Below are 21,074 nucleotides of genomic sequence, written 5' to 3' on the forward strand. Positions count from 1 at the left end.
ACCCATGCTTCCAGACTTTATGGCTGCCTGATAGTTTGAATGCAATGACACACAAAGAAAACTTCTCACCCACTGGTTGAGAGAAAAGCAGAAAGACTGTCTTAGTCTGATCAGGCTGCTATAACACAAATACTATGGACCAGGTGGCTTAAAGAACAAACATTTATTTCTCACAGTTCTGAAGGCTGGGAAACCTAAGATCACGATGCTGGTAGACTGGGTGTCTAATTGAGAACCCACTTCCTGGTTCACAGACAGCCACCTCCTCACTGTGTCCTCGCATGGTAGAAGGGGAAAGGGAACTCTGGGGTCTATTTGAAAAAATCCCATCCATAAGGGCTCCCCATCTTCATAATCCAATCACTTCACAAAGGATCCACCTCCTCAGTCCATCAGACTGGGAACTAGGATTTAACAAATGAATTGGCAGGGGGCCTCTAGCAGATACCTAGAGAGAATACAGAAGTAGAAGCCATGATGTAGCAGAATCTGTGAGTTTAAAAAAAGCCTTGGGATAAATGGGAACTAGTGAGTAGCAGAGTAGAAGGAAATGAACAGAGAAAGGCAGGGACAAAAGTGCTAAGTCATGAAATGGAAGACCACTGGGGTTACTCGTGGACTCCAGAGCCCTAGTAGAAAAGTTCCCATTGAACCCTCGAGGGTCACATCCTGTTTTGGCAACACAGCACGCTGAGCTATCTGAACCATCCCCCAATAAACAGCTAAAGAAAACATAAAAAGTAGAAAATGTATACACAGTTGACTGACACATTCTCAAAAGGAAAATACTCTAGTACCAGAAATGCATAAAAGATGAAGGGAGTAGAGGGCAGGAAGGAATGGTGGAAATTATCATACCCAGAAATGGGCACTCCAGCCATGGCCGTGAGAAGAATCTTTGATAAACGCACCCAGACAACCCACTGAAGGATGCACACTATGGAAAGGAAACTGAAAATCACTTGGGGAGTGGGGAGAGTAATAACCTGCTCAGGACACTGGGTGGTGACAAAAGAAAAATCTGTCAAGTATAAAAATATTTAGATGTAAGCCACATGCAAGTCTGATACCCAAATGACACAACCCCCTTGGCACACAACTCCATGAGCCCAAAATTAACAAGTGTAGTTGGACCAATACTACTACTGAGGCATTTGGTAAAGACCAATGCAAAATCTCACTAGGAGGACATTTCAACAAACTTCATGGAATTTCCACTAAGAAATGAGGTCATCTTAGAGCTCATAAAAAAACTCACTTTGGGTGAGAGATAGAAAATCTGACAAACAGAGGGATTGGGAACACCAAGAACTCAAGATAATGGAACAAACTGAAAGAAGCTATGACTTTCAAATGTTTCTAAATTTAAGGAAGAAATAACAGATGATAAGGAAAAAAGAAATTTATGAAAATAGAACAAGCAAATTTTTAAAAATTCATTTCACTGAAATGAAAATTTAGTGGATAAATAATTCTTTTGTAAAGAAGAGAATTCATAACTTGGACAAGAAATGAAGAAATTATTCAAAATCAAGCACAATGGGGTGCCTAGGTGGCTCAGTCAGTTGGGCATCCACCTCTTGGTTTCAGCTCAGATTATGATCTCTTGGGTCCTGGAACTGAGCCCTACCTTGGACCCTGCTCAGTTGGGAGTCTGCTTAAGATTCTCTCCCTCTGTCCCTTCTCCCACACTCTCTCATATGCATGAGCATGAGTGTACATGCATATACACACTCTCTCTAAAATAAATAACTAAATCTTTAAAAAATATATAAAGCATGAGAGATAATTTTTTTTTTAAAAAGGGACAATTAGGTGAGATGGAGGATGGAATAAGAATGGCCAACAGAATTTCCCACATAAGACTAATAGGAATTCTAGAAGTTATACAGAAGAAACACTACTTAAAGACATAATTTCACTTTTGAACATTCATCAAAGAGTAATCAAATTTCATGAAAGACATAACAGATTTGACAATGAGTGCTGCATAAAATAAAAAATGAATCTAGATACATCTGGTTGAAACCACAGAATACCAAATACAAAAGAAAAACATAAAAGTAAGCAGGAAGTAAAGACAAATCATCTACAAAAATAAGAATTACGTGACAGCAAACCTCTTGATAGAAAGTAGAGCCAGAAGATAATAAAAAACACTATCTTTAAAGTGTTAGGATACTATGCCCAACTAAATATCTTTCAAGACTGAGGATTACATAAAAGCATTTTTAGGGCAGCGTGGGTGGCTCAGCAGTTTAGCACCTGCCTTTGACCCAGGATGCAATCCTGGAGTCCCGGGATTGAGTCCCACATCGGGCTCCCTGCATGGAGCCTGCTTCTCCCTTTGCCTGTGCCTCTGCCTCTCTCTCTGTCTCTCAAGAATAAATAAAAATCTTTTAAAAAAAGCATTTTTAGACAATATTTACTGAAAGAAAACTACTCAAGATATATTAATAGATCAGAAAGAAGAAAACTGAACTAAGAAGGAATAACATTCAAAAAAGGAAAATGATAACACATTGGTAAATATGTAAATGAATCTAAATAAGCATTTACTGTTAAATTAGTCAACTTTTGGGGAATAATACTATTCCATTTTTCAAGATGGAAAAAGTTTTAAAAGATAAAACTAAAATGATAAAACTAAACGAAATGATACTACATAATAATAGTATGAAACACAGGAACTGATTGGAGTTGAAGTTTTCTAAGAATTATATTCCTTATATTATTATAGATAATATATTCCTTATATTATTAAGAAGAAGTATGGGGATAATAATTAGTTTTAGACATCAAGTCAAACACACATGTTAAATATGTAAGAGTAATTATCAAAACAATAATAGAATATACAAATTCCTAATCAAGTGAAAGAACATGAGAATTGAAAACTCAATCAAAGAGAAATCAACATAAAAAATAAAAAAAAGAACGAAGAAAAGGCACAGAATTTACAAACATAAAATACAGTGATAATAAATTCAAACACATCAATAACCATAATAAATGTAAATGGATTAAATTCACAATTTTTTAAAAGATATTATCAGATTCCATTTTTTAAAAAAACAGCTAGACCATTCACAAGAATACACCTAAAACATAAGGACACAGAAATATGGAAACTAACAGAAGCACAAAACTATACCAGGCAAATTAAAAAAAAAAAAAAAAAAGAATACATTAGAATAAAGAGATTATTATCAAATGATAAAGGGAACAATTCATCAATAATAAACAGTTCTAAAAAAAAGTTCTAAATCTATATCCATTTATATTCAAAATATATAAGCAAAATTTGACAGATTACAAAAAATATAAATATAAAATTACAACAGGTGATTTTCACATGTTTATCTAAATAGATATATTTAGCAGACAAAACTATAGAAGATAAAAAAATTGAACACAATCAATAAATAATCTAAAAAACTTTTTCAAAATTGCAACAATCCACTAATTGACTGTAAATCAAACTTATAACCACCATTTAAAAAAACAGAACTGAATAGAATTGAAAATATTAAAGTGTATCCCCCATGGCAAAGATAAGCATTATTTGGTGAAACCTTTATGTTTATATTTGGAGTGTTAATACAAAATCTACTGCTTGCTGTTATAGTTAAAGTTTGAAAGTTTTAATCTAATGGATTTAAAGTCTTCACCCCAAAATTGGAGTATTTCCTCTCAAGCACTCAAGAAATATTTTCAAAATGTTAGCCATCTCCTAGCCACAGAAGAAGTCTCAACCAAACCCAGAAAATCAGCATCATATCCTGAATGGTGCTGAAAGGTGTCCTGCAAGAGCTGACTGTGGGTTCGTTCAACAATCCTAGGATGGGTTAAAGGGGTAAAGACAGTCAAAATATACAAACTTCCAGTTAAAATAAATAAATTAGTCATGGGCTGTAATGTACAGCATAATGACCATAGTTAATAATACTGTATTGCATATTTGAAAGTTGCTAAGAGAGATCTTAGAAGTTCTCATCACAAGAAAAGAAATTTTTGAACCCCTGTGTTTAACAAGGAATGTTAACTAGTTATTGTGGTGATCATTTTGCAATACGTACAATAGTGAACCATTACACCCTAAGCAAATATGTTATATGTCAATTATACCTTAATAAGAAAAACAAAACAAAAAGCCCAGTTCCCTGGAATGATCTACAACATGTCTCTGTGCCTTACAAGTGCCAACTAACTTGGCCAGTTATTTTTCTGCCTAACATGTAATAAGTATTGAAAAATTTTTGGTAGAATGAAATATTGTTCAGTGGAGGCAATCTTCAAGAAGCTGAAACTAAGCTAAGATAAACCATTTTCAATCTGTCAAGATATTTTATCATAGAGTTGAGTACTAGAAGAAATATGCCCCCCAAAAAAGGCAAAAATGTTTTGAGCTTGCACAAGTGGAGGGGTGTATGGGTGTTGGGTGTGTACCATGATGTGAATATGCACAAGGGAAACAGGCAAGCAAGGTAGCTAAACCCGAAGGGACAATTCCAAATAGTTTCATATTGCCAACCTTCTTTAATCACCTTATCTATCAATGGAGACAGTGACTTTTCTAAGACCCACTTAAAGGGGACCAGAGGGCACAGATTCTTCTCATCTTGCTCTACTGCCTTTTATTTCACTCCAGGGTTTATGGCAGTAGACAGGGAGAACTAGATGGGAGACAGGGATGGCCCCTGGCAGGAAGGGTCTTCATGCTAAAGAGTAGACAATCAGGAGCCGGTAAGTTCAGCTGCTTAAGCAGAGAATCACATTGTCAGATTCGGGGGGTTTATCGGAGATAAAATAGAAGGGAGAGACCAGAGATAGTGCCTGCCTTTAATGTGTTGACTGCATAGAGTCAGCCTTCAAATATCCACTTGACAGAAGACTGGTCAAAGTTCAGATAGATTATAGAGAATCTAAAAATTGTTATTTGAGAAACTGACCATCTTACAGTGTGCAACTCAGTGGCATGTAGTAATTGTTGTGCAGCTGTCACCTCTATCTAGTTTAAAACCTTTTCATGACCCCAGAAACAGACCCTACACACATGAAGCAGTCCTCTCCCTTCTCCCCAGCCCCTGGAAACCACTAATCTGTTTTCTGGCTCAGGATTTATCTATCCTGAATCCTTCTGATAAATGGAATTGTGCACTATGGCCAGCTTCTTTTTACTTGGCCTATGTTTGCAGTTCATCCGTGGTACAGAATGTATCAGTGAGACAGAAAACCCCCAAGACTGAAAAAGCAGAAGAGCAGAACCTGAAGGCCATCTCGGTGTGAGCAGTAAGAGAGCTAATGGGATCTGTCATTGCTCAAGCCTGAAGAACCGTAGCGCCATTAACATAAATGGCAAAGACAGGAAAGATTCAGGTGGGGATGAGGGTGACAAGTCTGTTTCTGGACGTTCTTTGGAGTGCTAGGGGAAATCCATCTTGGAGAGGTCCACCGGGCAGCTGAACAGTCTGCAGAGATGAACCCAGCAGCAGTTCCAGAACTGAAGAGGCACCAAGATGGTGCTGTTCTACTGTCCTCCAAGGCTGAGAGGGACACGGTCATGGTCATCCGCAGCTACTTCTGTCACTGAGAGACGCAGGCAACGCACAAACTCTCTGTGCCTTTTCCAGAACCCAACTCATCCGATTACAAAACTTCAGAGGTGAACAATAAGGAGCTGGACTCAAGATAGAGAAAATATTTATCCTCACCCTAGAGCAAAGCCTATAGTGCATTCTGGTCTGGTTTCAGTAAAAGGAATCTGTTCTGGTTTCAGTAAAAGGAATCCATTCATGAAGACCACAGCTGGCACTTTCCAATAATTATCTCCTCTACCACCTTTGAACCTTGGATCGCCTAGTTCCATCATTCTCTGCTTCCAGCACAGTCTACAGCATCTGCCTTCCTCAGACTACTGTCAGTTCTAGGATTCGTTTAGAACCATGAAGTCTGGTGTAAATACAGTCTCACAAGTCTGACTGCAGTTCTGCAGGTAAAATACAGTTGCATCCCAATCGAGCAATCTCTGTGAGTAAATTTAACCTGTAAAGTAAGAGAGAGGCTGGCCCTGCCACCTTCTCTGTGTACATCCAGCCTGAGCCAACATCACAGCTTCTGAAAATCCTTGCCTCACCCCTGCCTGGCTCTAATGTCAGTAATCATTTTTCTCCCTGAAGAGCTATTTGTGACCTGATGCCAAGTCCTACACAAATCCACTTCCATGTGTGCGAGATAAACTTTGCTTGCTTTAACTATTTATTTACTTATGTGTATATGTAATTTAAGTATTTATATGTAAGTACACACACATATAAAACTTATAAAATATACTCCTAAGATGTTTTCTATATCCTCAAGGTCTGGAGCAAACTGGAAATTCTGAGAAAAGAAACCATATGGCAAACCTTGTAGCAAACTTAGATCAAAGGAGAAAGAAGGGAGTAAATGACTAGCAACTCTTAGAGGTAAGAGACTGACAAGAGGAGAAGAAATTCCCCCAGTCCCAGGGGTAAGTATACAAGTAAGTTAAGGAGCAAGGGTTACCCCTGATGAAAGAACATTCTTAGACTCTACCTCCTCCTCTGTGAAGTTCACCAAGTCCCCAGGTAAGCTGTGGTCACCAGAGCTCCACGTTGTCGCCCTTCATTCACTCCCTCACCCTGCGAGTCCCTGACAGGGCCTAAGTGCCAGGCACTGTTCTAGGAACGGAGACCCCACAGTGAACTCCACAGACACACCCTTTTCCCACAGAGCTCAAGTGCTGGAGGCACATGCACGAAGGTGACAGAGAAATAAAACTCACGGCAATTTCAGACAACTGCTGACAACACACAAGCAATTCACCAAAATCTATAACATCTGTGTCAGATGGGAAGGCGGATGGGATGGCCGGGGTGGAGGCAGGGACAACTTCAGTGTGGAAGTGTGGAGAGCCAGGTGGCTGAGGTGAGATGTCAGCAGAGACCTGAAGGCAAGGGCCTGAACCCCAGGGATGTGGATCTCTGGAAAAAATATGTTGTGCCTTCCCAACCTCGAGGAACAGCAGGACACCTGAGCAGCTGTGGGGGCGAGGGTGACGCAGAGAGGTAGCAACACCAGCTCCTTTGCTGTGATTTATTTGTTTTGCTATCCATTTGTCAAACGAACTGTAAGCATCTTGGGAACAGAGCCTGTACTGCCCTATCCACATTTGCACTCCCAGGGCAAGGTGCGGAGCCTGAGTTAAGTGTGGGCAGGTGGACAGCTGGATGGATGAGGAGTAACTGGGTGAATCAGGAGACTTGTCCAAAGGGAAAATGAACTAAGTGAGACTATTAGCAGGTAATAATGCTGGCTGGTAAAGCCCTAACCAATAATTTTTAAATCCACCAATATGCAGGATATTTTTAAAGAACATATTCAGCTTTAATCTTATAATGGAAGTCAACAACAAAACAACATTTGCATTACTGTGTGCAAAGGGAAATATATATCTATGTGTGTGTATGTATATATATGTATGCTTTTCTACGCTGCTTGGCTAGAATGCATTTACTCCCTAAAACAGAAAGGAAAAAAAAAAACTGTATTTAAACCATATTGCCTAAAAGTAGATATAGGTAGAAGACACATATTATTTGTTTACACAGCTTTAATAGACAACCATATTTTCCAGCTCATTGGAAGAGGAGATTTGAGGAAAAAGCCACTGCTTAATTTTGTATTCTAGTAATAATATACTCCATTTGGACCAATAAGAGGAATTAATGGCCAGCTCATCTGAAGGGAAATGAAAAAAAGTAGCTTTAGACCATGGTTCACCACGCCTTTTCTGTAGAGGGTCAGACAGCAAATATTTTAGGCTTTGCAAGCAACATCCAGTCTCTGTCATTTAGTCTTCCTTACTTCTTTAGGTTTGTATTTGTATGCTTGTTGTTTTACAATGCTATGAAAAATGTAAAAACCATTCTTGGTTTCTGGGCCATACAAACAAACAATAGTTCACCAAATGGGACTCCTGGAGTTCCAAGCTCCTAACGATTAAACCCAAGAAAGAAATCCCCGTGTATTTTGGGATTACCTCTTTCAGTCTCTCCAGCTCATTTTGGAGGGCCTGTTTAGATATCTCCACTTCAATCATCTGCTGCCGGAGACTTTCATTTTCATCCTCTGCTTTAGCACGCTTTTCCTCCACGGTTTCAAGTTCATGATGCAATCTGACAGATACATCTTTGGCTACCTGTAACGACCAAGAGAGATCATCATTAGAAGGTGAAGCAGAGGCAGAATCATTAAGTGACAGGAGATCACAGTAAAGGGCAAAGACCCTGGCAATATTAACAAGCCTATCTTTAAAGAAGGAGGGTGTTAGTTTCAAACATGAAATCCACATTAGGAGCGAGAATACGACCTTTACCTTTATCTGGAATAAAAGGCTACTGCCTCTAGCCCTACCTCCTTATAGAGTGCCAACAAGAATGCCAATTCCACTCACGCACACATGCTTTAATGATAAATTAGAAATAACAATAACAGTAACAATAGCAATCAATTAATCAATCAACATTCCTGTTCCCTAAGGCAATACTAAAGCTACCTGCTGAAAAAACCAAAACAATCCTGTAAAATAACATAGTCAAGTTTTCGATTGTCTACTGTGGTAAAATATCTGAATGTCAAAGCAGTTAAACATTTTTACCTTCTAAAAGGAAACAAGGCAAGAGATTTTGCAAGAGAAATATAAATCACCCTTACATCCCACTGAATGACATTTTGTGAGTGGTTTATAGATTTGATAGAATTACAAAGATTCTTTTCCTGTTATCATAATGAAAGGCAAAATGAGAGTTCATAAGTACTCCTATAATAAGGAGGACATTATGCATAATTCATCTCTTGATAAATGATTTGATAATTGGGGCATGAGAGAAGCCATGCTACCCATGAAGAGAGAAAATGGTGTAATATCTGCAATTTCTTCACCTCATTCCCATTTCTGCCAGTGGTTTTCCAAAACACCTTAGACAATTAGCTTCATCCTATTTCTCTTTCAGTTAAATCAAACTCTACTACCCTTGGGTTATGGTCATTTCAGATTTTCTGCATTCTAGAAACTTAAGTAACAATGAAAAGATTAAGTGATTATAGTCAACCATAAAGGTGGTCTTTGACTATCATTGAACTGATAATAGATTTTTTAAATATTCCAGATCTTTAGAAAGTGCTTCTATACCATTCTATATAACTGTCAGATGAAGTGGCAAATATCAATTCTTTTTTTTTTAATTGTAGGTCCTTTACTATGATTTCTTTTCCTTAGGTTTTAAGATTCCAGTTCAAATGACTGGTTTAAATCTTGGGCTGTCAAAGCCATATGACTATATCTATCCTATACACCATAAGGTGAATGAAGACTGTGCTTGCTGAAATCTGTTGAGAGAGAGAGAGAGAGAACTGCTACCAGAATGAAAGAACTGTGTTTAAGTGGGTCCGAAGGGCTGCCAGTCTCAGACCTGCAATCCTGCCCTCCCTTCCCTCCACCCAGAAGCCCCTTCTGGGAATGAAGGCCCCATCAGCCCCACTCACCCACCTTTAAATCCTGCTCTAGACTCCGGATGAGCTCACCATCCACCTGACCAGTCTCAGCCACTTTCAGGCTCTTCTGCTCAGCTTTCCTGAGGCGGTACTGCAGGATTCGGCAGTTTTTATGAGCACGGTCCAGCTCTCGCCGAAGCTCCTGCAGCTGGTAAACATCTTCCTCTAAGTAACTGTCTCTCATCTCTTCCATTTCAGCACGGAGTTCATCCAATTCATCCTACACAAACCAGACAGAGCAGGTTTATAAGCCATGTCCACCAGGAAAAGGATGGCATCTCCCATCCACCCCTCCTCTGCAATACTAAACATTAACTACCTGTGCACTTACCCATTGGCTTATGGCCACACCTGTGAGACAGGACACAGGGACCTCTGGAAATGGTCACATGAGATAGTATCATCAGATGTCTGTTCAAATCTCATGGATTCAGAAACTAAAAATCAGGATGGATTATTCATTGCAGACTGCCAGCATTTATTCCATTCCCAATATTTTCTTACATAATCTGAATCATAAATGAAATCAACTCTGCAGACAACTAAACCTTTAGATTCAAACCAACATGACCTGAACCTTATCTCTAGGCCACAATCTAGGTACTTAGAGGAGCTGGACAGAGCCTCACCTTCAAAGGCTATAAACTTTAGTGGGATCACAACTGAACTGCCCTGGAATTATACCTACAAATGTCCCTAAAACTCTGCTCCACCATGCAAGTCTCATCACTGACTATGTGACTCACAATTCCAAAGATATAACTTTTGCATTATGTCAAATATACACTGGGTTTGGTTTTTTTCCACTCACTTGGCCTTTATTTCCCATCTCCGCTTTGCTCTGGCCCAGTATGAAGACACTGTGGGAGCAGAAGAAACCCAGGACTTGTTCCTTGCCCTGCTCCTTTGCTCCCATTCCACAGCCACTCCAGCGCTGTCACCCAACAGCAGCATACCTGCAGGGCACTCGCTCCCCAGTGGCTGCAGACCCCAGCTAGTGCCTGCCTTCAACACTCCCAAGGGAGCAGCTCACACACAGGCGAGTCATGTGGGGCTCCCTGCTTCCCCTTTAGCCAATTCCCCACCCAGAGTTATTCCTGACTATGTTACTCAAATCTTACCCCTCAAACCTTCCCATCACACTGAGAAAATTCTTCAAAGCATTCCCCAGGGTCTCTGAGCTACCCCTTCCTTCCCTGCCACACTGTCTTGCAGGGTCTGGACTGTTAGGGCCCTCCCACCTGTTCTACCCTCTCCTTAAAATGTTCCTCCCCAGTTATTACAGAGCTCATTGTCGCATCATCTGGAAGGTACACACACAGTACCTCCTGACCACCCATCCCCCAACCCACCCCCACTCCGCCACACCCCATCTCTAATCCTTCTTGCCTTGCTCTGTGTTCTTCCCGCCTTGCATCCCCAGCTACTAGTTGCTTGTGCCTCTTCCTATTCCTGTCTGGGTGCCCAGGCTGAAATGTAAGCTCCGTGAGGGCAGACCCCTTGAGGCTGCTCCTGCCCGTTCCCAGCACCCCAAGTGGGGTGAGCTAAACAGCAGGCCCTCAACACATTAACATCAGGTAGGACCTACAAAGACCAACTCGTAAAGATGGCCAAAATTGAACGCAAATGCACCTTTGTTTTGTTCCAGTCTTATAACCTAATTACAAAAAATTCTTCCCAAACCCACAGATGTAGCTGCAATGTGCAAGACAGAAATTCCATTGAAGTATTACAGAAGATTTTAATGAGGAATAATTTGGAAGGTGGGAGATTAAGAAAAGCATTCTAGGAATTTTTTTTTATTAGTCTGATAATTGAAGATTTAAATGCCTCCAGACTCGGATACATTCAGTCATTCCTATTTGTTTTGTTGAATTAACTTTGAGGGTCAAGAAGAAAACTCTCCATGATGTGGACACCCTCAGTTGTCAGCTCGTGTCCTGCTGTTGTTTGTTACTATTCTCTCCACTCTCATTAATCCCGCATTTGTTCCTAAAAGCAGGGATTTACTTATAATAAAGAATGAGAGCTTCCCAACATCAAAGCCTCAGGTAGATAAGAAATTGACCAGAAGGGAATCTCCTGAGGAACAGTTTATCCTGGAAAAGTTTAAGTATACCAAATAAATTGGGAACGGAAAAATACAACTTGGCACAAACGGGGTCAAGACCGTTACCTAGCCAACCTCAACCATATGCAATGGTCTGTTGGAAAGAGCCCAGGTGTGTTGCATCTCATTCCCCCAAACCCCAGCCTGTCGGCTTCTTCCCAACCTGTCCACATCACCCTAACCAAGACAATGGCCTACTCACTGACCATGACTCCAAATGGAGCCTATCTGAACAGACTGCCGAGAGGAATGGATGTTAAAGAAGAAAGCGGTAAATCAATAAAATTACTAAGATAGTTTTTCTCAGCTTCTCGGTGCTCTTACAAAATTCTATAGCAGCAATCATAACCTCATTAAAAATCTAAGATGTTCTAGTGTGTCTTTAAAAAAAAAAGGAAATTTTAACATTGAAAAGTGTCGTGAAGTATAAGCAACTTTTGTTCCGTTTCTGTTTTCCTTCACAGAGATCTCTTCCTACACATCTTGTCCCTAGGAGGACAGCTCCCTGGGCCTGGGAATTCATGGACCAAGCCTGGAAGCCAGTCAGGTGAACATACGTAAACAGGATGGACAGGCTGGGCTCTTCAGGGAACGGGAAGACACAGCTCTTTCAGGAAAGTCTTTGCCAATGTCCAGCAAAGAGTAAGTTGGCAGGCTGATCCCTACACTGAGGTCGTGATGCTGCTGTGTGGAGCCACGCTCCTGACCCAACCCATGCCAGAGGAGACCAACTAACTACAGACTGCAAGCTTTAACACAGGCCTTGTGGATGTCAATCTTCTGGTGAAGATTAGGTAATTAGTCCTGAATCTTCAAAATTAAGGTCAAGTTTCCCTTGGGTTCTACCCATTGTATGTGATGGGCTGACTTTCAGAGAGAGCCTATTCTCTATGCTTGTGTCAGAGTACAGTTAAAATGTAACTGTTTTATTGCATAACTAATAAATAGTTCAATACAAGCAATGATCATGATGTGTATATGTATACATATAAATATACAGTAACTGTGGCCATCCTGTTCATGGAAGGAATCGTCTGGTGATTGCTTTTCCTTCTAGAAAGCATATCTATAAAAGCCTAAGCCATTAATGCCTGGAATTACCCGTTACTCAAACAAAGTTTTTAAAGTGCAAAACAGCCATAAGAAAACATAAGATGCAACTTTCAGGTATAAAGCTGTTCTCTAGCTTTCAGATTTTGTACCAGGAGGACCCTCATCGACCTGAATATCAAATGCTGGATGTGCTCAATATATGTGTAAACAATCACTGCAGGCTAAGAAAAAAGAGTATATAAGGGCTAGGTGAACCTGCACCCCTAAATCATTCAGTAGGCCAGATGTAAACAGCTAACATTTTTGGCCTAAATAATCACCAACATTATTAGTTGCACTGAAAGGAAAAGTAGGGAGAGACCATAATTACATGTATTGGAATCATGGCTTTTATAACTGATATTTTATCTAAATCTGTAGAACAGAAGACATCTTTTTCATTCAACACTTTACCTTTCATTACTCACCCTATTCTCACCCTGCCAGGAACATATTATCCATTTCATGGACAAGGAGAGCAAATCCACACTGGTTAACATGTCCAGAGCCTCATAGCTAATAAACAGAAGCTAGACTGCAAAACCACATGCTCTTTTCAGTGAATACTATAAATTATTTGCAACAACCAGGAAAAATGAAACAATAGTAAGCCTTAAATCATGATTTTAAAAGCCCACCATAGGTGTGACAATAATGAAGCAAGTTAACACTTTTAGATCTCGATAACATTTCCTGAGGGCCCATGATCTCAATGGGCCCTCAGAAAAACACTGCACTATGCAGCAAAGGTATTAATACCCCCATTTTTTCAATGCAGAAATTGAGATTCTAAACATTTAAATGGCTTTTCAGACACTAGTCTGGTACAGAGATGAGACCAAGGCCAGTGTTCCAACTCTTTTCATAGAGCCTTGAAAAAAAAAGCAGTTTTCAGGTTCAGTGAAAAGAAGTTACAAGAAAAGCAAATTATAAACCACGTAAGCTGGCAGCAGACATTTGAAAAGCAAAAACTGTGATTATTCGGATTAGGGTCACGAAGGATAGTGATTTTCAAGCTACCATTACATTAATTTTCTGACAGCACACTCTAATTTAGAACACGTTGTATTAAAGAACCTTAAAAATGTCTGGCATTTAAATGTTTAAGAAAACCAAATCAAGCAGAACATATGTTTCTAGCAAATATAATTTAGACATAGTAAGTAAAAGTAGAAAATTGCTGGGTTTTTTTTTATATACACAGAAACTAAGAAAAAACTTGCCCTTAATCAACAGTTTTATAAAGAATTAACATTAGGTTTGCTGTGTACTTCACTGTTCGATCATTACCTCATTGAAAAGCTAATTTAGTTTTAATTAAATCTATTTTTCAAATTTCATATATAAAATGAAATCTTGAGGTAGTGTGAAGCTCCCCAACTACTCCCCTTTGCCTGCAGATATCAGATCGAGCTTTATTATATACACCAAATTACAGAAATAATGAGGTACCATGTGTGCACTACAGTAAACCAAGATTAAAATGGAGCATTTCAACGAAAACAGTTTTACCCACACACAAAAAAATAAAAACTAAGTCCACAGTATCTTAATTTAAGGGATGCAAACTCTTGATCATACTGATAGTTTTATTCAAATCAATCTCCTTTAAGCAATTTGAGATCAATAACTAATTCCACATTAATATCTTAATAACCCTTCTTTAAATAGACCCCAATTTGGACAGGGGAGCAGTCATCTGACTATGCCTGCAATAATTCCATCTTCTGGGAGTTGCAGACAGAAACGATCGTCTGTCATAATATACAAATAATCCACCTCATTTCCCTCTGGACAATGAAAATGTTCTCTGCGCAGGCCCAGCTGTAGCTAAGAAGGCATGGGGACCACTACCATTGTTTACCAAGTGACAGTTCACCCAGCAGCTGATGGGCTCTGTTTGCCCTGGTCTACATTATCTTGCCACCTAAGATGATTAGAGCCGCTCTTTCGCAGGCTGAATAAAGAATGGGTGTGGAAAGTGGAATGTCAGGAAAGAATAGGACCACTGTCCACTTTAACCCTTCTACAAGAAAGGGGGAGGAGGAGCTCAACACTTGAGCTGTTCAGAACTGTTTACTCTGGCTCAGAGCGTCCACTCCAGGCCACGCCGAGCACCTGGAATCCAAAGAGCCAAATTTAACAGAACCATTTCAGAGCTTGAAACTCAAAAGCCTACTCAGTGAGAGACAGGATGGTAAGGTTGGATCAGTGGTGATGCACTGCAACCTATAAAACCTCAAATGACCCTGCCAATAACCTCCCTTGGGAAATCACTCCTCTCTAATGATCGGATGTCGTCTGTCCTAGTACCTAGCAGTGACTTTATTGTTTTAAACAAAAATAATTCTTGGGCAGCCCCGGTGGCTTAGCGGTTTAGCGCCGCCTTCAGCCCAGGACGTGATCCTGGAGACCCAGGATCGAGTCCCATGTCAGGCTCCCCGCACAGAGCCTGCTTCTCCCTCTGCCTGTGTCTCTGCCTCTCTCTCTCTGTCTCTGTCTCTAATAAATAAATAAAATCTTTAAAAAAAATAAACAAAAATAATTCTTATGAAATCACTGAGAAAGCAGGGAGAAAAAAAAAAAGCAGCCCTTCGCCACATCAACCCTTGCCCATCCTGTAGGACATTGGCGCTTTGGAGAACACTATTTGGACACATCACCAGTAACTCGAAGAGCATTTTCAAAATAGGCCAATAAACTCAAAGTGATTAAATCCTCCTGAAAAGCCCATGGAAAGAGAACATAATTAATATGTTCATGATGAGCACTAAGACGGTTCTGTTTGTCTCAGAGCACTCGAGCAAAACACGGTGGTGGCAGGCAGACAAGAAGGCAGCGAATACACCAGCAACATTTTGTGGATGTTCTCGTCAGTGAGAAACATGCCTGGGTTCCCTCTGAAATAGAAGCAAAGGCCTCCGGACAACTGAACTCAACTGCTCACCTTATCTCTGAAGACTTCCAAACATATGTAAGTTCATCGGGGGTAAAGGGACAAGACTGCTTTTCTGACTGTGTTTTTGTGCAAAAAGCCAGCCACCTGGGGGGTGAATAATGGCGCATTTTTCATCTAGCCTCCTTGGTGGCCTTTGATGAAGGTAGAAGAGGAAGAGGAAGCAGAGTCCGGGATGCCCCATACAGGTCCACACAGCACAGCCCAACGTACGTACTTCTCTCTTGACATCTATTTTAAAAAATACAGCAGGCTGGCTAAAAACCAAGAGAACTCCACTAGAATTTCCTGATCACATAAGACATCCCCCTATGGTTTTGCAGACCTTCTGTATCTGCTTGATCACTCTTTGGTCATCCTAGCTCAGGAAGTATGACAGTTTTGTACAGTTAATGGTGACAGAACTGACTTGGGAAAGAATGGGATACCTAACATGGTCACAATCCTCCAGAATATACCAGAGTAAAATTTCTGGGCCGCGCCTCCTCTTGTTAGGTAGCATCTGAATAGAGGGATGCTTCGTCTAATCAGAGAGTTCTGTGCCACGTTCCCTAAGACAGCAGTAGGTCAAGGACGCACTTTTGTCTACCACGAGAAAAAAGTACCAGCGAGCAACAAGGGCAACACAAAGAGAAGCTCCGATTTCTAAGGTGCTCTAAACACCCCGTGCCAACGCATACCTCCCACCCCTGCCCCTTGAGGCCACTTGTGATCACAGGCCCATTCTGCACAAGTGGGCACACTCACTGACCTTTAGTCTACCAGGACTATTGTGTTTTTTTGCCCAAATTGAACTCCTGGAACTTAAGCTCCTGAATAACCAAACACGTTAACTCACATCTATATTTGCGTGTGGACTTCTGATTTCCTTCAGAAGCTCCCTTCAGAGCTCCTCTATCTACTTCTCTCTCCTGCTGTCAGGAGGGAAGGCCGGGAGATACACTCAGGCAGAGTGAATGGTGGGCCGTGACACTTTCTCTCCAGGAACCAGCAACTGAATGTTTCCCACAAATTAAACCTTGTCAGTGGGATTTATATGCCCATCTGTACACAGGCTAGTAGAGAGGTGTTCATTATGGCCCTTTCACCTAAAATGAAAAGAGGTCCCCTAGGAGAGCTCAACAGTGGGAACATTTCAAGCTCATAACAACACTAAAGCAAGCCAGCTACAGTGAGAAAATTAGCCTTGCTGGGAACAGGGATGCAGCCTGGTACAGGGAAAAAGGCAAAGGTTCTGGAGCAGGAAAAAGAGAAGCTGCACCTCCTACTGGCTATATGGCCTTGGGTTAGTCAGTTAAATGTTCCGGGTTTCCAGCATCCTTGTCTGCGAAATTGGGGTTGTGATAAATATGACAAGTACACCCTATGTTGTTGTGAAGACTCACTGAAATATCAAATATACCAGCTCAGACTCCAGGATCAGACACCTAGCTCATTCCCTGAGAATCTACCAACGTGAAGGATAAAGCAAATAAACAGTCACCCAGGAATGAACTCTGAAATGACCATCGAGCTGCCTACCTTAGGATCAAAGATGCAACGAGAAACAGCTTTTCTCTTACAGAACCCTCAATTTCCTGTTGCTTAGCAGGTCACGATTTGGATAAACATCATTTAATCAGAAACACTGTGGGTCAGGGATCAAGCTAAGAGCTGCAGTTATATAACCCAACAAGAGCATCTTTCTTGCCCGTAGGGAGTTTACATTTGTTGAAAATTTACAAAAGTGCTGGTTTCAAGATGGAGTCACATACAACTTCACTGCCCTTTCTCTTCAGCACCTCTGAAAATCACTCTGGTGTCTATTACACAAGAGTGGGTGACACAGGCAAATGTAATACTTGAAACACCTTACTCCAAACTCCTACTATGTCCTCACCTCTCCTCTGCCTCACTGCTACCTCTTTGCAGGCAAAACAGCTACTGGGCTGTCAGTTGGGGAGAACAGCTCCTGATTCAAGATTTAGGTTTAGAAAACTCAGCAGTGAGCCCATTCTAATGTCAGCCTGAACGGCACACTTAACCACCTTAAAAGCCCATGCCCTTGGTCCCGCTGGCCAAAAACTGGGCCTCATTTGGGCAGGTCCAACATTTGCTTAGAAAAAGTACGAATCAGATAACCCGGATAAAGGAGCGCCATCCACTGGTTTAGGAGGAGATCCATATTAGGGTCTTAACAGAAGCATGAAAAGATTTATACCGCTGTAGTTATTTACTAACTTGAAGACTATAATAAAGTAATTGCCCCCAAACCAACCCCCCTTATTTTGTCTCGAGTCACTTCAAATTGTCGTGACCCCAACACTAAGTCCTCTGTTCTGCAGGCCCAAGCTGCCCTCCTCCTGGGAGGAATAAATGGAAGTAGGATTGAGTGCCCCAAAGCTAACAAGACCAAGAGGCCCTTAATAGCAAGACCTCATGAAAAATACTCAGACAAAGCAGCAGAGGTTGCAATTCCCTCGAAAGTGCTGGCGTGCAGGGGCAATCAAGTGGCCTCTCCGGACACGAAAAACGGGCTTATGGTCGCCCACAAAGGACTGGCGACTGGCTGGACAACCAGCCAACCCCTTGCCCCTCAACCCGGGACACACTCATGGGACCCTTGAACTTAAGTTTTATCACCAAAAACAGGGAGCTCCCCCGCCCCCGCCCCAGCTAGGGAAGCAGAGGGGGCCTCACTTCTTTAACTGCAGGAAAAGCATCTGGCACATCCGCCGCTCGCCGGAGCAGGCTGCGCACTGCACACACCTGCACTAGGCCCGGACCAGAGCTCCTCGGCCAGGGGCGGCCCGGCCCCAGAGGCGAGGGCGTGGGGGTGTCCGCTGTGACCCTCTCCCCCAGCACATCTACGGGGGCAAAGGCGTCAGCAGGCAGCAGCAAGACTCCAGAAACAAGAGAAGCCCAGTGCGGCGAGGACCTGGCCAGACCCACAGGTCTCGATGCTCCTTCCAGAAGTTTTAGCTCTAAGTTCCCAAAGCCCGTGTGCGCGGGGGCGGGAGAGTGCAGGGCACAAGGGCCGGAGCGCGCGCGTCGGGAGCGCCAGGGCCGGGCTCGCGGGTCCCCGCCCGCGCCCAGGCCTCAGGGGTCGCCCCCGGGCACCCGCGGCGGGGCCGCCGCTGCTCACCTTGAGATAGTCGTTCTCGGAGCGCAGCTCCTCCATCTCCCGCAGCAGCTCCTCCTCCACCGCCGCCGGCACCAGTCGGGTCGGCTCGCCCGGGCCGGCATCCCTGGGGGTCCCGGGGCCTGCTGGCCCGAGCGGCGCGCGCCCCCCGGCATCCTCCGCCGCCGCCGACCCCGGGGCCCCCGCGCGGCCCCCGCCCGGGCTGCTGCGACCCCCGAGGCCGGCGCCGGGGGCGGGCGGCGCGGCGAGGGGCGCGGGGGGCTCGGGCGGCGCCGCGGGGGTCGTGGTGGGCGCTCCCCGCGGCGGTTCCCGGTCGCTGGAGCCCGTGCCGGACTCGGCGTCGCTGCTGGCGGCGGGGAGCAGGCGTTGCTCGTCGGACAGGGGCTCGGAGGGGCAGTCGGAGAGGTCGGAGCTGCTGTCGGTGCGGCTGATGCGCGGCCCGGGGCCCGGGGGGCCGGCCGAGGAGGTCGCGGCGAGGGTCACGGCGGGGCTCGGGGCGGCGGGGGCCGGGGGCCCGGGGGCCCGCGCGGGGGGCGCGCCGGAGCCGCGTCTGGCTCTGCGGCCCTTGGCAGCGGCGGGCGGCGGCTCGGTCCCGGGCGGCGGCGGCGTTGGCGGCGTTGGCGGCGTTGGCGGCGGCGGCCTCCCCGCCCGGGGCAGCAGCTCCGCGGGCGCCGTGCGCGCCGCCCTCCTGAGGCCCGGGGCGGCCTTGGCGCCGCCCGCTGCCCTGGCCCCGGCGCCCGGCGGCGGCTTGTCCTTCGCGCCGGGGGCGCCGCCGCTGCGCCGAGAGAGGCGGCCGGGCGCGGCCGGGGTGCCCGGCGAGGGCGGTGCTTTGCCCGCGAGGCCGGGCGTGCGCGGGGCGGCGGGCGCCGGGGCTCGCCCCGAGGAGGGGGCGGCCGGGGCCGGGCCGGGCGCGGGGGTCCGGCCGTGCAGGTCCTTGAGGAAGGGTCTGGCGGGCGAAGGCGCGCGGTGCAGCCGCCGACGCTCGGCCAGCGGGTGGAGGTGGTGGTGGCGGTGGTGCTGCCCCGGCGGCGGCGGCTTCGCGTCCGGGGCGCCTCCGCCCGCGAGGCCGTTCAGCGTCTCCATGGCCGGGGCCCGGGCCGCGAGCGGCGGCTGCGCCGGCAGATGCTCCGGGCGGCGGCGGCGGCGGCGGCGGCGGCGTGCAGCCTCCCCGCGCGCCCGCTCATCACTGTCCCCCGGCCCCGCCCGGTCTGCGCCCCGCGCTCCCGCGCTCCCGCGCCGCCGCCGTGCCCCGCGCACCCCCGGCGCCCCGGATCCCCGCGGGGCTGCCCCCGCTCAGGTCACCGCCGCTCGCCTTCACCCGGTCAGCGGCGCGGCGGGCCCCGCCGCTCGCATCCCGCGGACACCGGCACCGCCCACGGCCGCCCGCTCCCCGCAGCGCCCGCCCGCGCGGAGAGGAACTGCACGCGCGCTCCCCGCCCCCGCCCCCGCCTCCCGCCTCCCGCCCCCCGCGCCCAGCCGCGCGCAGGTCCCGCCTCCCGCCCGCCGGCGCCGCGGTGGGGCGGGGCCTGCGCTCCCCGGGCTCGCGCGAGGCGCCCTCCCGGCCTCCGAGGCCCCGGGGGCGGCGCGCAGGGCGGCGGAGGGGAGGCCGCAGCGGGGCGCAGCGGGCGGGAGCGCGGCGGGCGCCGGCGCTGGCGGGACGCGGGGGGCGGGCGAGGCGGGAGCGGCCCCTCCGGTGCGCGCGGCGGTGCCCCCGCCCCCCGCGGGCCGCCGCCCTCCCGCCGGCCGTCGCCTCTGCGCTGCGCCCGCAGTCCCCCCGCTCCTCGAGGGTCGGCCGGTGCCCGAGGCGGCGGCCAGGTCAGGACGGGCGCGGCGCCCCGCAGTCGGCAGCTCGGGGAAGGAGGCGCCGCCGCGGAAACGGGGGAGCAGCTCGCCCAGCTCGGGGTGCGCGAGGGGACTCGCGTTCACGGCTGCGGCGGGGAGCCAGGCGCCGTCCGACCCCCCGTGGGCCTCGTTCCACGTAACCCCCGGGGCGCGCCCGAGCTGGAGTTGCCGTCTTCTCCGCGAGGAGGGCGCGGGCGCGGGCGCGGGCAGGTGAGGCGCGGGCAGGTGAGGCGCGGGCAGGTGAGGCGGGGGCTGTGGCGCGGCCGGGGCGGGTCAGCGCGCTCAGCCTGCGGGCCGGCCCCTCGCGGAGCCCCGCGTGCGAGTCCCGGCGCTGCCACCGAGGGCGCCGCGTGGCCCCTGACCTGCCCGAGCCTCGG

General features: G+C 46.2%; 1 protein-coding gene across 25 annotated transcripts in view; it reads right to left on the minus strand.

The window, feature by feature from the left end:
* The window catches only part of MTCL1 (microtubule crosslinking factor 1), a 128,394-nt gene extending 108,250 nt beyond the window's left edge, over positions 1–20,144 (minus strand). For 24 of the 25 annotated variants that reach the window (XR_011996716.1, XR_011996715.1, XR_011996714.1 and 21 more), the window contains exons 1-3: positions 18,859–20,073; positions 9,572–9,796; positions 8,063–8,221 (exon numbers count right to left, since the gene is read on the minus strand). Coding sequence is in view for 19 of the 25 variants with exons in the window: in XM_072734904.1 (XP_072591005.1) it covers positions 8,063–8,221; positions 9,572–9,796; positions 18,859–19,938 (1,464 nt within the window). In the remaining 6 variants the exon portion in view is untranslated. Of the gene's footprint in view, positions 1–8,062; positions 8,222–9,571; positions 9,797–18,858 lie in introns of all 25 variants that reach the window. The other variant, XM_072734908.1, reaches the window with a different exon arrangement.
* Positions 20,145–21,074: the final 930 nt, after the last annotated feature.

Source organism: Vulpes vulpes, chromosome 13 (assembly GCF_048418805.1).
Source record: "Vulpes vulpes isolate BD-2025 chromosome 13, VulVul3, whole genome shotgun sequence".
NCBI classification, from domain to species: Eukaryota; Metazoa; Chordata; class Mammalia; order Carnivora; family Canidae; genus Vulpes; species Vulpes vulpes.